The sequence below is a fragment of the Rosa chinensis genome, chromosome 6 (assembly GCF_002994745.2).
Source record: "Rosa chinensis cultivar Old Blush chromosome 6, RchiOBHm-V2, whole genome shotgun sequence".
Taxonomy (NCBI): domain Eukaryota; kingdom Viridiplantae; phylum Streptophyta; class Magnoliopsida; order Rosales; family Rosaceae; genus Rosa; species Rosa chinensis.
The window spans coordinates 27,692,868-27,719,705 of NC_037093.1; the positions used below are offsets into that span (position 1 = coordinate 27,692,868).

General features: G+C 37.0%; 3 protein-coding genes across 3 annotated transcripts; 2 read left to right on the top strand and 1 right to left on the bottom strand.

Moving 5' to 3' along the window:
- Nucleotides 1-4,425: 4,425 nt before the first annotated feature.
- Nucleotides 4,426-4,839, bottom strand: LOC112171156. The gene has a single exon (XM_024308380.2). The coding sequence runs from the start codon at nucleotides 4,837-4,839 to the stop codon at nucleotides 4,426-4,428; it is 414 nt and encodes a 137-aa protein (XP_024164148.2).
- Nucleotides 4,840-9,050: 4,211 nt separating this feature from the next.
- Nucleotides 9,051-10,532, top strand: LOC112174880 (protein FLOURY 1-like). Its single transcript, XM_024312709.2, has one exon. It carries the CDS (start codon nucleotides 9,275-9,277, stop codon nucleotides 10,154-10,156), a length of 882 nt encoding a protein of 293 aa, XP_024168477.1. The 5' UTR covers nucleotides 9,051-9,274; the 3' UTR covers nucleotides 10,157-10,532.
- Nucleotides 10,533-13,175: 2,643 nt separating this feature from the next.
- LOC112172024 (methylmalonate-semialdehyde dehydrogenase [acylating], mitochondrial) lies at nucleotides 13,176-25,783 on the top strand. Its single transcript, XM_024309180.2, has 20 exons — nucleotides 13,176-13,335; nucleotides 14,371-14,944; nucleotides 16,416-16,510; nucleotides 16,671-16,742; nucleotides 16,830-16,991; nucleotides 17,080-17,158; nucleotides 17,238-17,392; nucleotides 18,213-18,276; nucleotides 20,432-20,511; nucleotides 20,821-20,886; nucleotides 22,304-22,354; nucleotides 22,463-22,614; nucleotides 22,745-22,835; nucleotides 23,513-23,593; nucleotides 24,678-24,755; nucleotides 24,880-24,915; nucleotides 25,008-25,051; nucleotides 25,136-25,214; nucleotides 25,348-25,438; nucleotides 25,576-25,783. Exons 2-20 carry the CDS (start codon nucleotides 14,389-14,391, stop codon nucleotides 25,674-25,676), a joined length of 2,133 nt encoding a protein of 710 aa, XP_024164948.1. The 5' UTR covers nucleotides 13,176-13,335; nucleotides 14,371-14,388; the 3' UTR covers nucleotides 25,677-25,783.
- The last annotated feature ends 1,055 nt before the right edge of the window (nucleotides 25,784-26,838 follow it).

Below are 26,838 nucleotides of genomic sequence, written 5' to 3' on the forward strand. Positions count from 1 at the left end.
CGTTATGAATTTCAATTTCTAATTATCGTAAAGTTAATTGTCGTCCTATAAATGTATTTTTACGAGTGCTATTCGTACAGGACGAGAGGAGTCTTCGTACGAGGAAAATACCGAGCGACGTCAGGATTGAGCATATATTGTGAGTGGACTTTTATTTTTCAAAGAATGATGCATGCATTTATTTAATTGATTCCGAGCTTATAATTTGTTTATAGTATTAATTTCCCGAGTATATGGTTAATTTTAGGAAGGGTTTGGTTATTTGAATATTTGAAGGTTTTATGGCGTGCGGGGTCACGTCATTGGATTATGCTTATTTTCCTTTATTTATTTATCTCTGATGGGATTTCCGGATTTATACTATTTATATTTTATTTATACTCGGTGATTTGTGATTTTTAATGAGATTTCGATGGAGTAAATCCTTATACTTATTTACCTCCTATTTATTTCGAACTTTAGATTATCTTGGCGTGTGGGACACGTCATGGGAAATTCTTTTACGGGATATGGGGAAGCTTTATGTATTTGTGGTTTTACTTGGTTTTCGGGTTTCTTATGCCATACTTAGGGTGACTACTATCATTGCTAGCATTGATCTTCCGCCTTTGTGGCGAGGTGATGGGATTACCGAAGCCCTCCGCCTTTGTGGCACTGGTTACTGTCTTTGTGACAGTAATTCTAAAGCCTAGTATCCTATCGCTACACATAGTGGCCTAAGGGTATATTACGGGAGTAGTGGGAGTACTTTAGCCTGGGAGGCTATCACCCTAGCTTGGGTGGCTCACTCGTATGGCTATCATCTTCCCCTACTCTTTATACTATTTTCGACTAGCAGAGCTAGTCCGATTTATTTTAGCCAGCGGGGCTGGTTCTATTTATTTGAGTATCGGAGTTTCAACCTTTTCTTTTATTCGTTTGTGACTAGCGGGGCTAGTCGGCTTTCATGAGTGGGACTCCTTTTGTTTTATTTTCGTTAATCATTGCATGCATCGGGAATTTTAAAGAAATAAATATGGGAAAGTATAAAATCCATTTGGTTTAAAAATCTTTTATTTTTTGTCCACTCACGCTAACGTTTTTATGTACTTCCCCCTGGGCCCTTCGGTTTCAAATGCCCAGTTTTCAGTGTTGCTGCTCGGCGTTCTGAAGTGAGCCATATTGACCGCATCCGCTTCCGTCATCATATTTTGTAGGTTATTTATTTAGCCTACTGTACTCTATGTTAAACTTATATTCCTAGAATGCTCTGATTACTAAGGGATGTGTGACCCAAACTTGTTTGAATAATATTTGAGGTCTATGACCTAACTTTGGTGATTGTAGTAACTTGTACCTTTTGGAGATTATGTTTGATGTTGTTAGCTTTGAGATGGGATTGGTGGAATTTGGGAGCAGGGTGGCTCCAGGAGTTGTGGTTGGATTATTAGAAGTGAATTTTGTTTTCCGCAGGATTTTGGGTTATCCATTTTTAAGGGAGGTTATGCCGAAATTTTTGGTAAATCTCCTTTAAAGGTGGGTCCCGCAGGGCCACTTCGGATTCCAGGGTGGAATTCGGGGTGGGTCTTGTCAGTGCGGGTGCGACGTGGCGTGTAGCCGTTGGGCTACTTTGCAATTTGAATGCAACGGTCCACAAATCTGGACCTTGCTTATGATAATTAAAGGGATCTGACGGCTATAAATGTTGTTTACAGAGGTTAAAAAAAAATTAACCGTTAGATTACAACGGTAACAAAAAAAATATAGCCAAAATTTCCTATAAATACCTCAGCTCCTATTTTACTTCTCACACCAAAAAAATCATCTTTCTTCCTCAAATTTTTTTGTTCCTTCTCCTCATAGCTTTCATCTTCCAAAATTTTTTAATTCCAATATGAGCATACGTGGCAATACGATTGTCCAACCCGTAGCAGATCCAAGTATTGACGGGACACGTTGACAGACTAATGAAGACATTCAATTGTGCAAGCCTTGGAGTGCTGTTAGCCAAGATCGGGCAAAGGGTACGGAACGAAGAAAAGATGATCTATGGATAGAGGTACGCCAACACTATGCCGAACATTGGGATGGATATGTCCAATCATTGCAAGCTTTTCAAGGGAGGTGGAAAACCTTGAAAGTCAAACTTTTTGCTTGGCATTGTGCGTTAAGGCAAGTGAAAAGTTGGTACAAGAGTGGTGCAAATATGATTGATGAGGTATGAATTTGTAGTGTAACACAAATATTAATTTTTATGATTCTTTTAGTGTATATTAAAATTTAATTAATTGAAACATCTTACTTTAAATTATTAGTTGAAATATTTTGTAGATAATTATACCTTAAATTATTAGTTGATATATTAAAATTTAGTTGATAATTATACTTCAAATTAGTACTTCATAATCATACTTTAGACTTAAAATTATTAGTTTATAAATTATACTCACCTTATACTTAAAGTTAGTAGGTGATGTAGGTGGATTTAATTAGTTGATACATTGTACCTCGTTTATATTTGTACTAATAGATTTATATATTTTTTGTTTAAATTAACATAGCGACGTCAAGCACAAGATTTGTGGAGAGCTGTGATGACCAAATCAAAAGGAAAACAAAAAAAAGGTGATTTCATTAGTTTAGAATGTTACGAGATTTTAAAGGCCGGGTTTCAACAATTTGGTGACATTCCAAGCCATTCCTCTTCGACTGGAGGAACCTCGAGGGGAGGAACTGAACGGATGCACACACAACAATCCGTTCCTGATTCTCATGTCCAGTTGGACATAGATGAAGATGAGGTAAATGCCGATGCAACTCCCAATCCTTCAGTGAGGCCTCAAGGAAAGAAGGCTGCCAAAGAAGCTATTCAGAAAGGAAAGAAATTAAGCATTTAATGATTCCAGTCCTCTGACAGCAGTTGTGGAGACTATAGCAACCAACCAAACATCAATGTTGTCTGCCAAGGACAAAACGTGATGAGGAATATGCTCGACATCTTCATGACCAACAACAACGAGATTATATACACTTGCAAATGGATATGCAAAACGAGACATTCAAAATTCAAGAGAGGGAAGAGCGAATTATGGAGATGGACACAAGTAAGATGACGCCAACCAAAAAGAAATACCAGCAAAGAAAATATAAAAACAATTACAGAGAAAGAAGATGAAGATGCAACCCGTGGATCTAACCTAACATCCCACAACCTCCATTCACCGGTGGATATTATCCACAACCTCTTTTTCCCGGTGGCTTCTCATAACCACCATTCACCGGTGGATATTATCCACAATCTCCTTTCCCCTGTGGTTTTCTAACACCACCATTCATCGGTGGAGTCCCTTTCCTACCTTTCTCTTCGGGTGAATCCACCAACCCCAACCATATGGATGACCTTTCAAACACAAATTGGATTCTTAATGAAGATGAGGATTAGGAAAATTTGGGAGTTATATATTTTAAATAATTGTATTGTTATGATTCCAATGCTTGGTTTTTCACTTATGTGATATTAGATTGATGAAATGAAAATTTATTTGAATAATATACCCTTATAAATGAAAAGCACACATACATAATTAAAAACATAAAAGCTAAATGAAAACCACACAAACATAATTAAAAACATAAAAACTAAATGAAAACCACACAAACATAATTATAAACATAAAAACTAAATGAAAACACTTGCAAATAGCAGATCTAGATACGCTTGTTGCCTTGAAATTCCCAAAAGTGTTGAATGAGATCTTCCTGAAGGTTGGAGTGACTGTGCTCAGATCTAATTTCTTGGTAGCGGTCCATGAATCCGTTCATATTATGACCATCTCTACCAACAGTATCAAAGTCTCTACCGGTTGGTCCCTCCCATACCTCAACAATCTTGGGCCTCATATTTTTATCCTCTTCATCATCGGACTCCAACTCATCATCGCTGTTTTCAGATCGTTCATCCTCGACAATCATGTTGTGTAATATAATACAAGTCAACATGATGTAATGAAGGTCCTCTTTATGTCACCCACAAGCAGCTCCTCTAACAATACCAAAGCTTGACTGTAATATATCAAAACATCTTTCTACATCCTTCCTATAACTCTCTTGAGCCTTTGCAAACTCAATTTCCTTGGGGCGTGTAGGATTTCGAACTGTTTTCAAGAAAGTCGCCAATCGAGGATAATTACCGTCAGCGAGATAGTACCCTAAACTGTGAAATCTGTTATTAACTTAGAATTGGATCTGAGGTGCTCTACCGGCAGTAAGCTCATCAAACAACGGAGATTTTACTAAGACGTTGAGGTCGTTGCATGCCCTGGGCATTCCAAAGAATGTGTGCCAAATCCAAATGTCGTAAGATGCGACTGCTTCCAGGATGATAGTGGGGATCTGTTTCCTACCACTATATTTTCCAGCCCAACCTGTCGGACAATTCTTCCATTGTCAATGCATACAGTCGATGCTCACAATCATTCTTGAAAAACCTCTCATCTTAGTTTCGGCAAGAAGTCGTTTGAGGTCAACAGCGGTAGGAGCGCAGAGGTATTCTGCTGAGTAAAGATCAATAATTCCTCGTGTAAATCGCTGAAGGGCTGCGACAGAGATGAATTTCGCCATCCGACAATACTCAGCACATTGATCTGCCCCAACACCGTAAGCAAGCATTCGCAAGGAAGCTGTCATCTTCTGCTCCGGAAGCAGTCCGACTTTCTTGGTAGCATCTGACTTTTGAACAAAGTAACGATCATACTGGCAAAGGTCAGTAGATATACGCTTGAAGAGATTGAGACTCATTCTGTAACGTGTTCGGAACTCCCAATCTTTGAACACTGGTCGGTAGACAAAGTAGTTGGCCATCATATTTTTGCCCCTTTCTTCTCTAAGTCTTTCCTCATTTGGTGCACGACCCGGATGAGAATCACACCTTCAGTGTTGGTTTCCAGATTCTTCTGCGATTGCTGCGATGAAAATGGCGTTGGTGGCCATCATCTCTTCATCATCCTCATCCTGAGACCGGCGAATTTGATCCCACAACCTATTCATTGATACGAGGGAAATTGAGGAAATATGTAATGCTAGAGATATGAAAAGGGTGAAGGTTTGTTAAGCTTAGATGGTGTGTGTATGTGGTGAAAACATCATGTCTATTTATTGAAATTTTTCATACAGATAAAAGTGTCGGTGGGTTATCACTCACTCATTTAAAAAAAATTGTCAGTGGTGTACATGTGATAAAAGTGTTGGTGGAGTTTTCAGATTTTCACTCTTTTCAAAAATCTTGTTGGTGGTGTACATGTGATAAAAGTGTCCGTGGAGTTTTAAATTTTTTCACACTTTTCAAAAACTTTGTCGGTGGTGTACATGTGATAAAAGTGTTGGTGGAGTTAAAAAAAAAAAAAAAAAAAAAAAGAGTGTCGGTGGACATATAATTTGTCTACCCATAAAATTTTCTTTGGTTGCATTTCCAAATTGTTCATCAATACTATTTATTTACATCATACATTTCTCATTTATATATATATATATATATATATATATATATTTGATGAACAGTAACTGACTGGTGACTCTGACCCAACGGGTGAAAGCAAAGATCCAGTGGCAGTGAATAGTTTCCTACCTGGTGACCCAACGGGTGAACTTGCTTTAATGAGTTTACATTACTTAGATAGGAGCGTGGTTGTTACCTTGCCATTTTTCTATCTTTAAGTGTATGTTAGGCTCTGATTTTTTGGCTGGTCATCTAATGCAATGAACCTTTATTTAAAAAAAAAATGTAAAAGCAATTTAACAAAATTTAATACATAATCAATTGACCAACCTGAACAAGAGTAATACTAATTAGTATAATCAAACTGAGCCTATAAGTATGACATGATATATGTTACTGACAGTTGATGGTATTCTGTCAATAGATATTGGTGAATTTTTTTTTTTTTTTGAATAGAAATTGATTTCATTAGTAATCAAGCCATAAAAACAAGCCAGAGTCTAATAGAACTTATATAAGAAAATCTAGAAATCTAGATAACCTATATAAGCCGAACTAAACTCATTAAAGTCTAAAGAGACGCTCGTTGGATAGCAAGCCTAAGCAAGCAAGACAAGCTCACTATTCTAAGGAAACATCATTCATTTAGTCTAATCTGCCAGCACGTGATTGTGGTACAAATACGACTAGAAACATCTTAGAAAAGGCTTGTAACTAGATGTCTAACAGCAGAGACCTAGAAAAATGCTAGCTCCTTCCCCTTGGGGTTGGAGCCAGCACCATCTTCGGCCTCTTTGGGAGCCAACAACCTCCGCATCAGGTTAGTCTTGCTCTTCTTACCTGAAACAACTACAACAAACTCAACCAGCCCAAGCTTGAGATTGAGCCCAAGCTCCAAAAACCAAGCCCAAATCCGAGCAGATGGAGAAGAGCCCATCAACCCAAATTCAAGTCCAGGCCCAAAAGCCCAAACCCATACCCAAGCAGAGACAACAGCAGCCCTAGCCTCCATTGGCTAGGCTTCCTCTATTGCCATCCATCCTTCCAGAGCCCTGCTGTTCCACCACCCCATCAATCCGGCAAAAGACCGACGCATGTTGACCTTGATGCTTTCTTGATCACCAGAGGTGAACGCCTTCGAAGGTGCCTCCTCTCTGCAGACCAAGTAGCTGCCCCATTGAACGAAACGGCCCGGCGGTGAAAAACACTTGATTCCAGCCCCGATTCATCTGCACTGGAAACCGGCAGATGACCTGACCCAGGAAGAGATCGATCTGCTGGAACCCGTAATTGATTTCAAAGAAGACTTCTTCTCCCCCAAGGAGATATAGTCCTCCAAACCAAAATCTTGACGGTGAACGTCGGTAGGCACGACGGAAACCAGCCGGGATGGTGGCACCGCTGCTAGACTCGAAACCGTAAGTGGAGAGACGTTTCGCTTTAATGAAATTTTTTTTTACGATGTTGCTATTGCCCCCTGGTCTGATTTTTAGATATTGGCGATAAAGGTGTACATTTAGAATAAATATTTCGCTCGATTATTTTTGTACTTATTTTGTTGGTGAATTAACCTTTGTTTTATATTTTATTTTTAGTATTTCTTTCGTTCCATTTTGTTATGATATTAAGTAAGTTTGAGGCCATTAAGCCCTTTTATTTAGTTATGAACAAGTTTTACTTACAAAGAAAACTATGCGAGCCAATTAGTCCAGAATGAAATTTCCTTCAAGCTTTAATCTGATTTTTAAATCCCGAGTCTCTTTCAATTACCGATTATGAATCAAAGAATTGAATCTATGTGCTAAACCACCCCAGGAGCATTCGATATCGCTAAACCATAAATATTTAACCAAACTGTTTGAGCCCAAAGAATTGAATTATGTGTCTTAGGCAATGTTTTAAATATCTGCAATATTTTCGATATATCCCCCGATATCTCATTTTTTCGACGGACCAATATATCTTGGGGCGTAAATATCTTATCTTCTACCGTTTCTGTGAAATTTCTCCAACATCGTCAAATATCCCCCGTATATTAGATATTTACGATATATCCTCGATAAAGTGAAGAAATATATGTAAAATTTGATATAAAAATTATAAAAAAAACTCAGTAATTCTCTAAAAGAAAATCTCTGTGAAGAGAGATCTCCTCAAGGCAAATATGAGTGAGGAGAAATCCCCTCAAGGTGAATCTAGGTGAGTAGAAAATCCCTCAAGGAGAATCTAGGTGAGGAAAAAAAATCCCCTCAAGGCGAATCTAGGTGAGGAGAAATACCCTCAAGGCGATTTTGGGTGAGAAGTAATTCTCTAAATGCAAATTTGTATGAGGAGAGATTTGACATTGTGTAGTCTGTGACTATGGCCCCATTTGGGATTGCTTCACTTTTAAAAAAAAATCAGCTTTTGTTTAAAATTTTAGATTTTATTGTGTTTGGTAAATAAATAAAAAACAGCTTTAATTGAAAGTTATAGGTCACTGACAGCAGATTTTAGAAGCAGCCTAGAGATTGTTTTTAGAAGCTGTTGTGGATCAAGACACACTCTAAGTTATTTTATGTACAGACAGCATTTAAAAAAATATTATTTACCAAACACATTTAATTCACAGCTGATTATTCTCACAACACAGTAGCATTAGTTTTTTTTTTAAAGTCACAGCAATCCCAAACTAGCACTATGTATGTAACTCTATATGTAGTTTGTAACTCTGAAGTTGAATAATAGAAAAAAGATAAATGTTCAATTATTCAAATGAGGACAAATGACATTGCAGAAGGAAGTCAAGAAATATCTTCTTTTTTCAAAGTACCGATAAATATGAAGATACCGATATTTAAAACCTTGGTCTTAGGTATTTACGCCGTATCGGGGTCAAAACTTGGATCGCTTATATTGTCCAAGTCAAAATGGGAACTTTTCCTAGTCTTTTTTCTAAAGGAGATTTATTGACGGAAACAGGCTTCGCTAGGTTGGATTCCTGAAACTACTAGGATGTGAAGTCCAACTATGGAAGCGAAAGACCAAATCTTGCCAAAGCCTAAATAAAGATCTTAATCAACGAAGTACCACACAAGCTTGCAAGAGCGTTGCATCCTTTACAAACTCAGCTACTGGAGAAGTCTGCCTCAAGTATCCACAACAAGCATAAGATAAAAATGACAACGTGCACTTGAAACTTTGAGCCGTCAAACACAAACCTTGAACATTCTTTCCGAACCGAAGATAATCATGGTCTAAATCTCCCACATATAAGACCATTTCTAACGGTAAATTCCAAATATAAACCACCTCGCAATAAGTCTCATCCCTCTAAGGACCACCGGCGTTGCTCTTTAGGCCGCCACTAGAAGACGCATAAAGAAACACGACCCTCCCCTAACCTCCTCCTTGATTACAATATCGTAACGCACCAACGGTCATGTGCAGCATTACTAGCCTCAGGACTTGATTACTGGCCTTATAATTACTATAATTGTGTCATCTACATATAGCCAGCCTTTGATGACTCGCATATAAATATCCTCGTTGTCCACGCCTTCAATTTATTCTGGCTTCTCAATACGGTAATACCATATCTCTTGCTCACGCTCATAGTGTTTCATACCCACTCTGTGTAAGTCTCTCTATCCCCTCTAGTTAATTGGAGGTTATAACCTTCTCAATGTGTATATCGTCGTATATAGAAAGACCAACCCAAACCCTTTTGGATAATTCATTCTTTGTTTCACTCCTTATATATAGGTTGGGTGGATTGATTGATTTAGGTAGTGTCGGATAAGGTGAAGCTGATTAAACCAGATGCAAAGTTTGGTTCAGTTTTACTTGTTTCTTATTTGTTTTTCTGCTGCTCTTGAGTTTGTTCAAAATTTTCTGGGATTCTTTGGGATGGATTTTGTGTTTGGGGTTTTGTTGTACGGTCGTTTCTCGCCGCTTTTTGTGTCAGGGTTGTCTCTCATGTTCGGGTTTGGTTTGTTATACCATTACAACTATTTGATTAAATTCCTATGTGACAATAGAGCGAAAGCCAGTGACTTTAGTAATGGGTTTTGCTCAAAATGCGGTTCTCATGAAGTTTGTGCTTCAAAGGCCGTGTCTTGCAAATCTGAACCACTGAAATCATTGGAGAATTTACAGTCAACAAATGCAGATGGTTTTCTGTTAACCAAAATTGTCAAGGCAAAAGATGCAATTGAAGGAAAAGATGATGATGATGGTGACAATGATGATGAGAATGTTTGTTGTAAGGAGGATGAAGTGTTTGATGTTCTGTCATTGAGGCAATTGGTAAAGATTGAGCGCCGGCGGGGGAATGAGGCACGTGCAGAACTCGAGAAGGAAAGGATGGCTGCTGCATCTGCAGCTGAGGAAGCAATGGCCATGATCTTGCGTCTTCAGAACGAGAAGAGTTCTACTGAAATCCAAGCTAGTCATTATCGCCAGATAGCTGAGCAGAAGCAGCAATATGATGAAGCAGTGATTCAGTCCTTGCAGTGGATTATAATGAAACACGAATCTGAGAGGAGTCAATTGGAAGAGCAACTAAGACTGTGCAGGCAAATGTGCAATGGTCAGTCTGTGGAAGGTGATCCAAGTAAAAACCTGTTCGATTCCACCAACATGGAAGATGATGGCCTCGAAGATGTCTTTGGTGCACATTGTAGGTATTTTGAATACGAGTAATGCTAGAAGAATCACATTTATGAACTGCATTATGGATTTAGCTTCTTCTATAAACGGAGGTAGGACCCACTTGAGCACCGACAAATCATTTTTTCGGATGAGGTGAGTGACATGGATGAGTGAGTACAAATGGATATATGACGTCTGCAATGTGATTCATAAATTTGCTAGAATTAATAGCTATACTCTTCTTGAAGCTGTTGGAAACATATTGAATAATGCATTGATATAGCTTGGTTTCGCTGTTCATTTGGGTTCAGTAGAAGTGAGTAGTACAACCAGGTTTATGATATTGCAGGGAAGCCCCCCATATAGGTATGACATAATGTAACTCTCATGTTTATGAATTGAATAAAAAGAGCAGGAAATGCTGCTATGCAATGCACTCTTTTTCATGTTGTTTGAGATTCTGGTCTCATTTAGTTTTGATCTTGTTTTATATATTATCATTAGGTAATGAATCATTCTAAGAAGTTTGTGCATTCACTCTTCTATATTTTAGCTTTAGAAGTTATAATGGTCCCAAAGGATACTAGGACCACTGATAGTAGTGGTCCCAGTGGTTACTGGATTTGTCTGAGTTGTTTTTTGGTTTTGTGCTTGATCAGGGAAAGCAGGGAACTCCATTATTCTCCTAGTGTTGTTGAATGGTTTGTTAATGTGAAGCGCAAATTTCTATTTGCAAATATGTGTGGGATTCTGGGTATGTTATTGAAGTACCCACTTGCATATGTGTACTCAATTGAATACTCTGGAGTCTGGTGCACTAACATCATATCATCATTTTATCAATGAAGGGCATATGGATGGAGATTTTCTATTTACTTGTTCTTGTTACAGAAGCAAGTCGATCCACGCACATTGCCGTGCGTGTGTTCGAGAGGTAATTTGTATTCACATACATTCGATGACATTTTTAGTAAAAATTTAGGTTCTTGGTTATTTTAAGAAGCCATAGATATTGATTATATTCTCATAATTGTTCTGACCATGCATCAGTAATATCTTAAACCGTCTGTTTTTAGCTTGCTGTGTTTCTTTGTTTCTGCGTAAGTTAATAACATGTACAAAGACCCCATTCCACAATCATTGTGTTGAATTCAGTAACAAAAACTTGACGTATTATGGCAATATATTTGTTCTGCAAGTTGTTATGCACATACAGTAGTAGAAACATTACATGTACGGCATACACATGTGAGTGCTAATTTAGCTTATCTACCTTGTTCAAATTTTTTAGACACATTACTGTCTTCCCTCCCACCGTATGATAGGAATGATACTTCTCTAAATAAAGTCATTAGTCGAAAAGGAACCCTGAAGCCAAAACTAAAACAATGTATGATACCTGTTTCATTCGAAGCCTGCTGCAGAGTACTCAAAAACCAGATGTATGAGAAAGGTTAAAGAAGGTTCTAACTGCAGGCCATTGTAAAGTAGTTAGGAGGTTCTAACTGCGCAGTTGGCCAGGAAACAAGAAGTTGCAAAAAAGAAAAGGGAGTACTACCTCATCGGTCACCTTTGTTGCTTATTTTATGTTGGAGGAGCAGGTGTATAATAATGCGTTGCCGGCCCCTGAAACAATCGTCCATGGGCAATTACAGACTATCTAAATATCAAGTCTCTTTGGGATAGTCACATTAAATAAGCTGGAATTGGTGTGGTTGGACTGCTGGAAGGGGCTTTTCGTGCTAGTTCATCGGTGCAGTGCTTTACAAATTCTACTATTGAAGCGCCCCTTGTTCAGGGCATCAGATTTGCTTCCACTCTAAACAGAAAACATGAATTTCTGACATTGGCTTCCAACATATGGTAAATGGAATTGACTAGAGGAGTGGTGGCTTTCATGAAGCCTAGACTTTAAGGGCCTCAAGGAGCAAGTCTGGACTAGTCTCTAGTCTTGTCGAATAGGAAAAGCTTCGGAAAAATACAAGATTTGTTGAAGATACAAGAATCATGAAGTTAATATGTGATCTCAGTTAAGTTATAGCTGAGAATAGATATAGGAACCCTCATGGTGTGTTTTTTAAAAAAGTCAGGTATCTTATTGATCACTTTTGAAAGTTTGATATTTCTATGTCTGATTCAAGTTTTTTTTTTTTGTTTTTTTTTTTTGAGAATGAAAAAACTTTTATTCCAAGATACTAAGATTCTGACCGGTGGTGGACATAAGTTCCCCACACTCCTCCCTAAGAACAACCTCAGTTACGGGTCTATCAACAACCATGACATCCATGAGCCAAATGGGCCCAACTCCTAACCAAACTAATCACTCATTTCTTGGGGCTACATAACAATACCAATCCCGAGAGTCACGATAAAATCTCGCCGCCAATACTAAGAACAGCCATGTCATCCTCCTCCATACCGTGTCTCCAAGTATCCAGACCACTTACAAGGATAAATCGCCGCCATATTGACCACCAGAAACCATTGATAATATCACATATAGTCCTCGGAAGTAACGTCATAATAATAGCTCATCAGATAAACCAACCCAGAAGTCTCCATACCTCCTCATAGCTAATCTCAAGAAGAAAAGGACTCCCTTCAACCGTGACCCAAAACCGCCAGACCACGTGCAGGAGCTCTTCCCCAATACCTCGATCATAAGATGATACCGAGAATAATTCCAATAGTCTCTGAGAGTGACACCATAATAACACAACCATACCACTAATAATCCCAAACCCTAGCTCAAGAGAGTAGGGACTCAAAAGTAATATTCTTTTAGCAAAAAAAAAAATACAACCTCAATTTTTAATCACGCATGCGACACATGATATAATTTAACGGAATGTAACGAAATTTGGTGGTAGGGAGCTTCATAGTGTGGTTTTAAATGTTTTACTACCTTATTATCGGTTGCTTTTGAATGTCTGGTTTTCTTTTATTTTTTATTACTTTTTTACATAAAACTCAAAAAGAGAAGGAAAAAAAAAATGTCAAATGCCCAATGGTTATTGGTTGATGCTTCATTTTCAGTTTGGCAGGTTAATCTGAGAACCTCTTCTTCTTCTTTTTTTTATTTTTTTTATTTTTTGGTTACCGAGAAAACACCAGAACGAAGGTCCAACTATTTCGGTAAACAAGTTTTAGAGCGACACAGAGTCGTAGCCATTTGCCGAAGAACCAAAAGGTCTGGCTTTCCCGGACTTCCGTCACCGTCTATTCTCCCGGTGAGCCTATCTTCTCTTTGATTGCGGACAAACTCAAAATATTAACAAGAAGGAATTGAATTACTCAACACTAGATGGCTCGAGTAGTTTGGAATTTTATTTTTTGTTCTTCTTTTTCGATTTTGAATATCTTTCTGATGCATCTCACTTTAATTGTGGTGGAAAGAGGAGCATTGCTCACTTGTTCATTTTCATCTGTTTGGGAGAGGTCATGGGTAATGTGACTTTCTTATGATGTCAAGTATTGTGCTAGTTCCATTTAAAGGAAATGCTCTTTGGAGGTTGAAGAATCAAATTAACTTTTGCGAAATACGTAACGATGAATGCCTGAGTAGATTGCCTAACATTGTTCATTGTCATCTGTTTGGGATATTCTAGTCAGTTATAGTTTGATTGGATATTTATACACAAGTGGAAGCACAACTATCTTAAAATGGACCTCTAATAAACTTTATGAAAGGATGATGAATGCCCGAGTACATTGCATGGTTTTGAGTGTTCCAGGATTTTTGGTCTCACTACAAAGCTTTTAGTTCAAATCTCAACTGTTATACAATATAATTTCCAAATGGTATTGTGATTGAAGCACGAAGGCTATTGTAGCATCATTTGGTTAATACTTGTCATCAACCAATTTTAATTTGGGGAAAGCGGGTTTTCTTGTATTTTAATGAAGCATAGCATGAGTTGATGGTTGGGAACCAGCAGATTGAAAAATAGAACCTGAGTAATTTGATGATGTGTTTTTCGTTTTCTCTCCACAGGAAATGAAATATTTGTGAACATTCATGGACATATGGTGTGGGTTTCATTTCTTAGTTAGATATCTCAGCATTACTTTTGCAGCAATCTGAGATTAAGAGCATGCATCACTACTGCAGAGGTCCGACATCCTAAAACTCAAAAGAAAATCTCTTTATTGTTCTTAAGGGATCATATTACACAATGCATCATAATTCAGGAACACAACTCTAGTATCGGATATGAGTAAAGTTGCGTACACGAATGATGATTTATGAGGACATTTTACTGCAGGTTTTGTCTTCCAGTAATATGAGGATGGACCTTGAGAGTTGCATGGGATTAAATGACCCACGACAGATGCTTCCACCTCCACCTGGATCTTTTGTGGATCGTGACGAACTCATTCAACATGTTGGGGACTTTGCTGTGTCACAGGGTTATGTTGTAACTATCAAGCAGTCTAAGAGGGATAGAGTAGTTATCCTTGGTTGTGACAGAGGAGGTGTTTACCGTAATAGGCAGAAACAGGTTGATGAGTCCTGTAGTGAACAGAACAAAAGGAGAAAAGCAGGATCTCGGCTGACAAATTGTCCTTTTGAAGCTGTGGGGAAAAAGGGTGATGGCTTGTGGGTACTTACTGTCAAAAATGGAACCCACAACCATGAACCCTTGAAGGATATTTCAGAACATCCCTCTGCTCGTCGTTTCAACGAGAGAGAAGTTTTGATGATTAAAGAGATGACAGAATCTGGTTTAAAACCTCGCCAAATTCTAAAGAGATTAAGACAAAGCAATCCAGATCTTTTGTCAACTCCGAAGCATGTTTATAATGTTAAAGCAAAGCTTCGCCAAGGAAACACGGGAGGTAGGTGACATTAAACTTGTTCATTTTATTTAAGTATACAAAGAGTGTTTGAGTGGCTGTGATCTTCAAATCTTTACTCACTTCCTCAAATGAAAAACACTTTAGTAATTACTAAACCAGCTGGCACAAGGTCCTTCATGGTAAACAATTGGGTGTAATAGATGGGTTACAGGTTACACTGTTGGTTAATATCATTGGGGTTGTATATGATCTGATCAAGTTATTTTCATGCTATACATTTTTTTTATTTTTTGGGATTATGTATGGAGATAGGCTCTGATTAAAACTTCATAGATGATTTAGATGGTGGTGATTATTGTCTCAAAGGTGCTGTTTTAAATCTTGTACTATAATGGGGAAGGAGATCACATTGTTGTTAGGGAAGGGACAAAGCTATTATATGTGTGGTGTAATCACCTGGTTTTGGTAGAACTTTTGAATCTAGGGAGCTGTGATAGAATAAGGTTTTGGTATTCTTTCATTTGATCTCTTCAGAATTCAAGGATATCCCTTTTTTTTTTTTTGGCTATTTCTTCAGATTGGACTGTTCTCATATAGAGGAGTGATATATTATTACTTTTCGATACTTGTAGTTTAGGTATTCATTGGACATCTTGTGTGTATGGCTTGTCAGGTTTAGTAGAATCTTGTCTCATATAAGATCAATGCTAGTTTCAGCTGTGAACTGGCTAGGACGCTCAGTCACTCTGATTGTTCTATATAGGCAGGCCTGCCCAATCATGGTCCCTCTCAGGATGAGTTTTTACCATTAATGTTGGATTATAGGCTATAGCTAATGTATATTTTATGAGGCCATCTGTCAAATAGTAAGATTTATTTAGAAGCGTGGATCTGCTGAGCTCATTCATCTTTAATTTCCAGTTAATGGTAGACCCTGGATTTGGTCATTCCGAAGTCAAGCAGATAGGAAAGTGGGTTCCGGTATAAGTCTAAGGATTTAATTCTTGGAATCAACTCTATGTGAAGGAGTGGAGGTTGGCTCTTCTAGATTCCCAAGTCTCCTTGTATGTTGCTTTGGCCAACCAACTTTAACTGAGTTTCTATATAATAGAACTTGCTGCGTAAGCATATTGGTAATTGGTATGCCCCTTATTTCTATTGCTCTCTTTTATTTGACTTTTTATTCAAGTACTCCACATTTTCTGGTGACTAAGTTCTAGTGATGTTGTGCCAATGAGCAAGTTCTGCATGTCTTTTATTTTTCAGCAAATAAGCTTAGTTTTATTATCTCAGAAACTTCTAACTACAACTGCAAGTAGTGGACATGGATTACTCATTTGCACTCATCATTGCATTTTCCTAGTAATAAATTCTTGCAATTCTAACCACAAGTTCTCGTTATAGTTCTGTGAATATATCACAAGTTTTTAGTTTCTTTTCTGCATAAGATACAAAAAGAAAAGAAATGAATCAGGTTCCTTACAGTTGATGATGACATGTTGTGCTGCAGTTAGAAACTTCAAGTCTTTGAGTCCACAGAAATCATTGGGAAGGAACGATTACTCTGTGGTCATCGAGCCATCTTGGAGGCAGCGCAACCCCCCGGTAAGCTAGATGTTATTGAATGCAGTGCAACTCAACATAAGTTCCTTATGTTGGAAATACTCGGTGATACCTGCAAATAAATAAATTTGGTTATCAGCTTTATATCTCCCTTCATTGTCTGTTATCTGATTTTACACTGCAAATCTGTGATGTATGACAGAGAGTTCCCAATCTCATTGGAGGTAGATTTGTTGATTCACAGTCATATGCCTCCATTGATGTTTTAAACCCTGTAAGTTCAGAAAGAATAACATTTTCTATTCATTTTGTCAATGTCGAGTTAATTTTTTTGTTTGGGTACACGTTTCTGTTGTTGTAGGCAACACAGCAAGTTGCTTCTCAAGTACCTTTAACAACAAATGAGGAGTTCAAAGCTGCAGTATTTTCAGCAAAACGTGCCTTTCCATTGTGGCGATGTACACCTATTACTACTCGTCAGCGTATTATGTTCAAGTTCCAAGAGCTTATACGCAGAGACATTGTAAATTTTTAAGTTATTACTTACATAAGGTAAATTAATGTGTTATAGTTAGAATATTCCTATTAATGGAAAGTAATACAATTTCTAGGATAAGATTGCTATGACCATTACAAGTGAACATGGCAAAGCATTGAAGGATGCATATGATGATGTCTCACATGGGCTAGGTTGGTATTTAGATTTTGATAAGCTTTCCATTCTCCGTTGGTTATGGCTACCCAATAATTCTTTGATTTCCTTCCAAAGAGGTGGTCGAACATGCTTGTGGACTTGCAACTCTGCAGATGGGAGATTTTATTTCCAATGTATCAAATGGAATTGATAGCTACAGCATTAGGGAGCCACTTGGTGTTTGTGCTGGGATTTGCCCTTTTGATTTTCCAGCCATGATTCCCTTATGGGTAAGCTCGCTATACTTTAATACTTCAGTTTGCTGTTTCTTCACTGTTTGATTCTACACTATTGTTTTGAGTGTGCTTTATGAGGTGATTAATTAGAAATAGACAAATAGTATAGCATTTTCACACGTGGTTTTTTAGCCTTTTAAATGAGACAACAAGTCGTGGTTGATCTGATTAGCCAACATGTGTAAAAAGAAAATATGGTGGTGCTTTTCAGAAAAGAAAAAATTAATAACTGTACTGGATGTGTTTAAAGTATACATAATATATTACTGCAAAAGCTTAGAAGTAGAAAATCTTCTATGGTGCTCGAAACAGTTCATTTTACTGTTATTGGTTGGAAATGTCATTACTTAAGCCACCCCCTTGGTCTCATCTCCTGATTCTGTAGGGTAAGCTTGACTAGGATGCCATAATTTATGTCATGTTCCTAGATTTGGGATAGTATGTCACTTCGGCTGTATAGTATAAGCTACTTGTCCTTAAACAGAAAGAGATGAAGGAATACAAAGATACAGAAATCCACAACCTTATTAAGTGCAACCGTTATGATCTTACAAAATACAGAGACAGTTGTATAGGCTTTTGATCAAGAAACACGTTCAATATGCAAACTGATAGTTGCGGCTGTGTATAAGACTTTGGGTTAATGTTAACTTGCCATGAATTTTGTTAATATAAGCTGCTTTTCTATCAGTTACTTCCATGAAAACCTAATGACTGTTGTGCTTGATAGGCTTTTCGTTGCAAGTTTCCAATGACATATATGGAACTTAGTTAAAAAGGTGTTTTATTTGTGTATTCATCTTTTTATACGCAGATGTTCACTACTGCAGTGACATGTGGTAATTCATTTATTCTAAAGCCATCAGAGATGGATCCAGGTGATTGCTAAATCCTTCCTCCTAAAATATAGATCTTTTACTTCTTAAAAGTATAATGCATTAAATTTGGAGAAATTATCACAGAAGGTTTCCTGAAATCGTGGCAAATTTCCATTAGGAACACGAACTCATTGTTTCACCAGAACTAGTACTGAGAACTTGTGATTCCATCTCATTTTTTCATCAGCAGACATAATTAACATAAAACCTCCTAAACTGAGGAAAACTAGAAATCTTAGTACCTTTACAGAATTACTTCATTTAAGTTCTTTGCCTTGGAGCTTATGCTGCTTATATTTTTCCGATTGGCATGTCGCTGGTGACACCAAAATGATAAATCTGTTCAGGTACAAATATGATAGATAGCGATGAGTTCAGGTACCTTTTGTGATAATTTCTCTTAAACTTGACATCCTTTTCATTTGAAATGCTTTTAGTTTTCATCTGTATAATGTGGGCTGGTCTGTTCAGTTATCCTATTGCTCTGAAGCATATACCGTTGAATTTTTGTTTTTGTTTTCTTTTACTAGAGATATAAAGATATGGATGTTCACTCAAACCGAGTGTCCATATTCAAAACTCACAAGGGTAAGCAAATGAAATAGTTAATATTAAAAGTGAATGCCCACCTCAACTAGTTCAAGAATTGACCTCAATCCGCCAATCTCATGGGAGACCTTATCTTGACAAAACCTCAATCTCATGGAAATCAATTTCGACTGTAGGAGACACAACATGCCATTATCTAGCCATGCATCTCTCTCTCTCTCTAGACACACACACACACACACACATATTTTTCTTTTTTCTTTTTCTGTGTGCAACAATTGGACTAAACAAGGTATGCTAAATTGGACTAAACAAGGTATGCTAAAGTTCTCTCCTCTGTTTTAGGCATTGTGTCTTTTAACTGTTATATAGCTCATTCACGTTAGGTTGGGCCAAATTCCTTGTTTGGTGTGACTTAGCTAGGATATGTTTTGCACATGTTGGATTGGAAACAAGCTGTTCCAATTCCGATGCAAAAACATTGGAAGGTAATTTTCATTTCAATTCAGACCGCAAATTTCGGAATTTCACCATCCTATTCTAATTTTTTTGAATGGTCACATTTTGTGGAGTTTTCAACTTTTCATAATTTGGAACTGTTTTAGCTGAAACATTTCCAGATTTCCTTGTCAATAACGATTGAGCTATTAAACTGAGAATAGTAGCGAAGATCTTAGATCCTGACATTTTTAAATGTTGAGATTCAAATGAAATGAAATAAACAACCAACTATAAATGCAACAAGACACCGAGGAAAAATAAATGCAAGCATATATATCCCTTATAATCTAAAGATATATAATATTTCTTTACATTGGAGTATTTTGGAGTTATTGGTTGGAATGCCCTTCAGTAAATTTTAGAATTTGCAGAAGCATTCCAATTCCTGGGCTCCTGGCATTCTTTTTTTCTTCCTCATTCTCAGATATCAGCAAATTAAGCTTTGGATTTGATTTTAGGATCTGCAAAAATTAAAAATTAGAAACCCAAACTCTGTTGATTGAAGTGAACCGGGGGGAGGGGGTGACTTCATATAAGTAAATTATCACATTTAAACATATTGTAACTTAAACACTTATTACTGAGTTTATGTAAAAGAAACGTGCTAGTTAAATTGGCCATGCACTATATGAACTGGCTAGTTAAACTGTGGTCAGTTTTATAGGTCCATGTGTGAACTGACTATTGCATTGCTTTTGGCCAATTTTTCTTTTATTGATAAAGTGAAACGACAGGCTTATTTCTGGTCAGTTTAGTTGGATTGACCACTCTAGTCTGGTATTAACTACATTGGAAGAAATTTTGGTTGGCTTCTTCTTATAACCTAGTTGGACAAAATGCTAGGTGTTCTTCCAGTATCGATTTTCCTTTGATTTATACCTTGGTTATTGCATTTTGGTGATGATTGCAGGTTTGTGGGAGGCATGTTTTGACCTTCCCCTGCCCACAATCTGTTTGTGCATCTGTGTAAATGTATATACATACTAAATGTGTGTGTTACTGTTAACCTTTTTCTTTTTATCTTTAGTTCCTTGTTTCCCGTTAACATTTATATGTTTATGCTTTTGCTTTAGAAATATGTGATATATTTGGTGGTACTTTTCAGGTGCATCTGTGATGCTTGCAGAGTTGGCAATGGAGGCTGGCTTGCCAAGTGGCGTGTTAAATATTGTTCATGGCACTAATGTAAGGTTTTCCTTTTATCAACTTTTTGTTCAGCCCATTCAGCAATTTGAAATTCTACCAAATGTTTGAAGTGATATATTACTCGAACTGTCTAATAAGCCATGTAACAGTTTCAACGAATGTTGGCAAACAAATCCACTTCTATTTAGTGTACGCCACTTGCGTTGTTCACTGTCCTTGTCTTTTTCCAGAAGCTTTAACTGAAGTTCAACAGTCAACTTTTTGTGACTTATTGTTTCAATATTGCATATCAATTAACATATGGTTTTTTCTCTGTGGAAATTTAACATAATTTAAATTTTTGAACAGGAAACTTTTGATGCGATTTGTGATGATGATGACATTAAAGCTATCTCATTTGTTGGAACAAAAGCAGTAAGTTTATCCTCAGTTGAACTACCACTACAAGTTACAGATTTATCATCTCTGTAAGAGAATTTAGGGTTTATGGATAGGCTGTACTTGTGGTAGATTTTTCAATTTTATTTTATAAATTTTGTGTTCTAGTTTGGTCGAATAGTTGTGGTAGACTCCTGTGGCTAAATATGGTGGGCTGACGACCATATAGCTACACGAAAAGACACTCAATTGTAATCATGGCTAACAAGGTGGAGCGGTCACGACCAATAATTTATATAGCACATAATATAAGGAGTTCTCTGTGACTTGTATATGGTTTTTTTTTTTCTTTTCTTTTTTAATTGCTCAGGTTGTTGTTAGGGTGGAGAATTTAATGAGGTTGAGGACCATTGGTTGGATCCAGATGTTATAATGATACCAATATATTAATCTTCTATGTGATAATGATTCATAGAATAAAGAGAATATATGAAATATTTCTTGAATAAGCAAATAACTACACGTCACCACGGTTAGTGAAAATTTTCTCGTATCTTAGAAATTACACTTGCCTGAGATAAATTTAGAAGATAGCAAAATACATTGTGGGTTCTTTTTCTCTTGATTTATACATCCGTTAGAACTGCAATTAAATTCAGAATATAGTAATTATACTCATCTCAATATTCCAACAATATAGTAATCATCACTGTGAAGCATTTGTACTGTCAATACTATCTCCATCATTAAAATGTTTAGGATTTTAAACTACATGTCCGGTATTAAAAAGTTAATCTGATAATGGTCATGTGGGAAGTTGGTGTAATTTATGAAAGTTTTGATTTTTATGGTGCTAGTATTAGTTTTTTTTTTCTTCTTCCAAATTTTCATCTGACTTTTTGAATTCATAATTACGTTTAAATTTTATTGTTCTACTCTTGTATTAAAGTCTGCAACTAGGCAATATCTCTTTTGTTTATGTTCTTTTTTTTAATCTTTTATTTTATTTGAAATTTCATGTTGTATATATCAAAAGCTTAATACTCCAATAATTTTCAGTGCAGTGTTACTGCACTGTAGTAAAGTGGCAGTACGGGAAAAGAAAACTACTGGCCTAAATGGTTAATTTAACCTGATCGGGACTTTTCTAGAATATATTCATGTTGGCTTGCGTACGGTTATTAGACATCTATCACCTTGCTCTATATGAAGAATTGATTTTGACATGATATAGTAGTTGTCTTTGTAGTTTCTCTATTCAGTCACTTACTTTACTTTATCTCCTATTCAATATAGTTTCCTGATGTGCTATATGCATTACATTTTAGTTCAACATTTACGTTTGTATTTCATTCGGGCTCCTTTGCTTTACTTTCCCTGGAATTCTCTACTTTCATTTCATGTGGGTCTACTCTTTGATGTATTGTAATATTCCTTTTGATATTTTGTAAAGGCAGGTGCTTACATTTATTCCCGAGCATCGGCTAAGGGGAAACGTATTCAGGTAATTCCAAGCATCTATGCAGTTCGTACTATGAGCAATGCAGTTGCACTTTTTTACCAATACAATAGTTGAAGTCAATGTAAATCAGCTGGTTATCTATTGTCTCAGTCCAATGTTGGAGTGAAAAATCATGCTATTGTCATGCCTGATGCAAGCATGGACGCTACTCTGAATGCTCTAGTTGCTGCTGGCTTTGGTGCTGCAGGACAAAGGTGCACAGCACTTACAACAGTTGTTTTTGTTGGAGGCATACATCTATGGTATAGCAATTTATCCCCTTTGCTTATTCAATATTTGTATATGTATGTATAGCATGTCAAAGTTAAATTAGTCGTCAATATCAAATAGCTTGTTGTAGAGGGATTTTCTTTTGTTATGACCTTTTTCCAGGGAAGACAAACTTGTAGAGCGTGCCAAAGCACTCAAGGTTGATGCCGGATCACAAGCAGATGTAGACATTGGTCCAGTGATTAGCAAGCAGGTTGATACATGATTCATGCCTTTTACAGATGTCTTAGCATTAAACTTGTAAAGAGGAGCTTATTCATGCCTAGTTTAGATTCAACATGCTTGTTATATTGAATATGTCTACTGTTACTAAGCACCATACAACCAAGAGTATATTCTTTAGTATGTAATAAATGTAATTCACGCATGCTCTATGCCGTAAGTTATTTTGTTATTAGTCAGAAGTTATGTCAAAATTCTTCGGTGCATTTATTTGGGTTCTTTGAATGATTGCCCGATAGTGGCTCTAAAAAAAGGGATACTTTGTAAGCTTTGAAAGATAAGCTGATAGGTAAAAGCTATAGAGATTCTCTGCTTGTGTGTGAAGCATGGGTTGAATTGGAGAGATTCCAAGACACCTCTGGCATGATGCCAAAGGCCGGTGTGAAGCCATTATTTTTTATTTCTCTCAGGAGTGACTCCTAGAAACCTACTGGTTGTGAAACTGGTAGTTTCTAATCCTTTCTGCATATTATTTCATTGTTTTACAACAGTTGTCATTTATTAGTTTCAAGGAAATAATGTTAATAGTTATACAAGTGAAGTAATTTTTGAGTCGTCAATTTGGAGCATGATTCAGAGCTTGGACGCTTTTGTTTGCTTCTAGCTAAAATCAGTTCTTAAGTATACTTTTTTCCTTGTTACTTACAGGTAAAGGAACAGATATGCAGATTGATTCAAACAGGTGTTGAAAGTGGTGCAAAACTGGTGCTTGATGGTAGAAATATCTTGGTAATTTTTGAACTACATTTTATATCTCACCATGTTAACCGATGGAATGTTACTTGTTACTGTTTCGGTGTTTCCATTTGTGGAATCACAACATCAGCCAAAACACTGTGAGACTAGGACTAAGCCTGCTGGAGACTGAGGTTCTATAGTTAGAAATATACAAATAGCATAAAAAGACTTCTAAAAGGAACTATCTATCTTTATTCAAACATGATACCTAAACCTCTAATAATCATGCCCAAAAAAAAGTCATCAATAACAGAGGAAAAATTATAACGACAGTGATAAAAAGAAACACTGAAATATGGTTTTAATTGCTTATTTTTTTGTTAATAGAGTAGTTATGTGTTTCACCATGTAAGTATGGAGTCAAATCTGTTTTGCCCATTCTGTCTTCTCTAGCATACCCCCCTGTTTGTAGTTCTTGAAAGCTCGCCCTTCAATAAGCCAAAATTCTCTCTTTGCCACTGTCCAAGCTGCCTCCATGGACTGCCACCGATGCTAGGCTGGATTGAGACAGAGTTTGTAGATATTGATATAGCTTCATGATTATTCAAAATGAAACATGGAAATATGGTGTATTGATCATTGAGAATCTGACCATGTCTTGTGGGACAAATGGAAGTCTGATCTTTGCTGGTTAAAGGCATAAGTTTGATTTTTGATGCTTTCTGATAGATCAGCTGGAGTTGGGAAGGAAATAAATTGTGAAAATGGAAGAAATGGGGGCACTGGTCAAAATCTATTAAATTAATAAAAAGGACGACCCATTGATGAAAGTAAAAGAGTGTTGCAAAACAAAATTTTTAAGTTGCAGATCACTCCAACTTGCCGCTTAGATCAACAAAGTCTAGTTTGAAGAGTAAACTTGTTAGACTTCTAAAACATGCTCCAACTCTATCTATTTTGAAAGTTCTATTTTCTTTCAGTGGTTTAGTACACAACAATCTCATTATTTTATTTGGGAATTGCATTTATATGCTGTAACAGTTTCATATACTGATTATCTATCATTTGTAAGAATTTGTTTGTTTGGTAGGACATTTTACGGTAATCTGTTCAAAATTTTGGAATATTGAAATAGGTTCCCGGATTTGAGCATGGCAACTTCATTGGTCCCTCCATCTTATCCGATGTCACAGCAGAGATGGAGTGTTATAAGGTTTTTTGTCACTTTTTCTTTTTAGAAAATGGAAGATAATATCATGTCAGTTGAAGACTCAACTCTTACAATTTCATAGTCCAATGTTAATTTACAAATTACTCCTCCATCTCATGTTGTGCAGGAAGAAATCTTTGGCCCAGTTCTTCTCTGTATGGAGGTTACTACTCATATACCTGTTGTTTGATAATCGCAAAATGGTTTTTTAGCCACTTTAGAATGTATTAAAAGATTGAAGTTGTTATTGCCCAGGTTGACAACATTGAAGATGCCATAAACATCGTCAACAAAAATAAGTATTTTCAAACAGAGCTCCTCTCTTGTTTCCCTCATACGGCCGGAACCTTTTAAAAATCTTATATCTTGTTGTTCTGTTGTAGATATGGCAATGGAGCTTCTATCTTTACAAAGTCTGGTCTGGCTGCAAGAAAATTCCAGACTGAGATTGAAGTGGGCCAGGTAAATTGTTAAATTGTATTGATCATGTCATTGAGCTAGCCTTCATGGTAAAAAATAGGACTACTAAATCTCTAAATTGTTAAATTGTATCGATTTACCTCATCTAATTTGATATAAACTGGGTTTGGTTCAGGTTGGCATAAATGTTCCCATCTCAGTTCCATTGCCCTATTCCTTGTTTACGAGCTCCCGGCCATCTTTTGCCGGTGATCTTAATTTTGATGGTAAATTAATGTCCTTGATAATGGTCAAATTTCTTCAGTTAATGGAGGCAGTTATTTGAAGTGGATTAAATGAGCAATTTTTCTGATTTTCCCTATTAATCATTCTGAACTTCAAGCTAGAGATCTTTGAACTGTAGGCAAAGCAGGGATTCAGTTTTACACCCAGATGAAGACTGTGACTCAACAATGGAAGGATTTACCTGACAGTGATGGACAAGCCTTGCTAATGTCAACTTGACAGTGTTTAATTTCATTTGTTTGTCCATATGAATTGGGGATAGTTAATTAATGCAAAATATGGTGTTTATGAATGATTAATTAATCAATGTATATCTTCATCCGTTAGTTTTTTTTTTTTTTTCCCTTCGTCTGAGGGAAAAATCAACTTTCTTTAGAACTCAAGGAATATTACAATCTGAAAGCAAAACATTTGAAATGAAATATCAAATATGGAGGAACATTACTCCAGTCAATTGTGCATGTGATTTTTTTTTTTTTGAGAAAAGATAACTTCATTAAACTTATCCATAGCCAAAAGGCACGTACATCACATGTTTCATACCAACTGTTCTAGATGGCACAAACCGCCAAACAAATGACAAGTGACCTTCACTGTATAATACGCACACTTATTAAAATTAAAGTGCCTAACCAAATGAGTAAAATCCAAAACTATCTAAGTTCCTGCCTTAGCAACTCTACTCGCCTAGAGACCTCAATTGGTGTACGACTAGAGGAGCTAACTTACATAGCACTAGACTCTAAATCAAAAGGTAGGCACAGAAGCAGGAACCCTAGAGTTTCCCCTTGCCCTTAGCTTTAGGGCCAACCTTCTGAGCAATAGTAGCAGAAGGATAGGTGAGACGGAAAGGGGTCAATCCCACATTCTTTTGAGACCGGGGACCCTTGTTCTTGCTTCCAAGCGGTCTGCCCAACCTCTTCTTTAGTGTCACCAGTGCGACATCATCCTCAGCTTCAGCCAAACCAAGAGCTTCCGCATGGAGTGTGAGAAGCTTACCACCCAGAATGGTTTTGAATTTCTTAGGAGAAGGGACAGTTGCCTCTTGTCGACCTCTTTTCTTATAGGTCAAGGTTTGCTTCTGCCCAGCTTGCATGGTAGGAGTAGTAGTAAGATCTTGTGAACCTGTTTCAGAAGGTTCCACCGAGGACAGCCCATTGGTCTTTTCCTGCAACACAACCTCTTGATCCATACCTTCCATCTCTGACGTGGTGTGCACAGTATCCCGAGGAGTAGCAATTCCAGAAGTTGAACGCTCAAGAAGACAAATGACTGGCTTCTTCTTTTTCAGCAAGGAAGAAGAAGGCATAGGTAGGTCTCGAGTAGTCTGAGCAAAGAAGGAGAAGGCGCCGCCAGAGGTAGAGGGGCCACCACTAAACTT

Excerpts from the sequence above, each read along its gene's own strand:
- LOC112171156 (XM_024308380.2), bottom strand. The coding sequence starts at position 4,839 with ATGGCCAACTACTTTGTCTACCGACCAGTGTTCAAAGATTGGGAGTTC.
- LOC112172024 (XM_024309180.2), top strand. The coding sequence starts at position 14,389 with ATGAGGATGGACCTTGAGAGTTGCATGGGATTAAATGACCCACGACAG. Across the intron at positions 16,992-17,079 it reads AGCTTATACGCAGAGACATT|GATAAGATTGCTATGACCAT; the intron begins GTAAATTTTTAA and ends TACAATTTCTAG. Across the intron at positions 22,355-22,462 it reads CTAAGGGGAAACGTATTCAG|TCCAATGTTGGAGTGAAAAA; the intron begins GTAATTCCAAGC and ends CTATTGTCTCAG.
- LOC112174880 (XM_024312709.2), top strand. The coding sequence starts at position 9,275 with ATGCAAAGTTTGGTTCAGTTTTACTTGTTTCTTATTTGTTTTTCTGCT.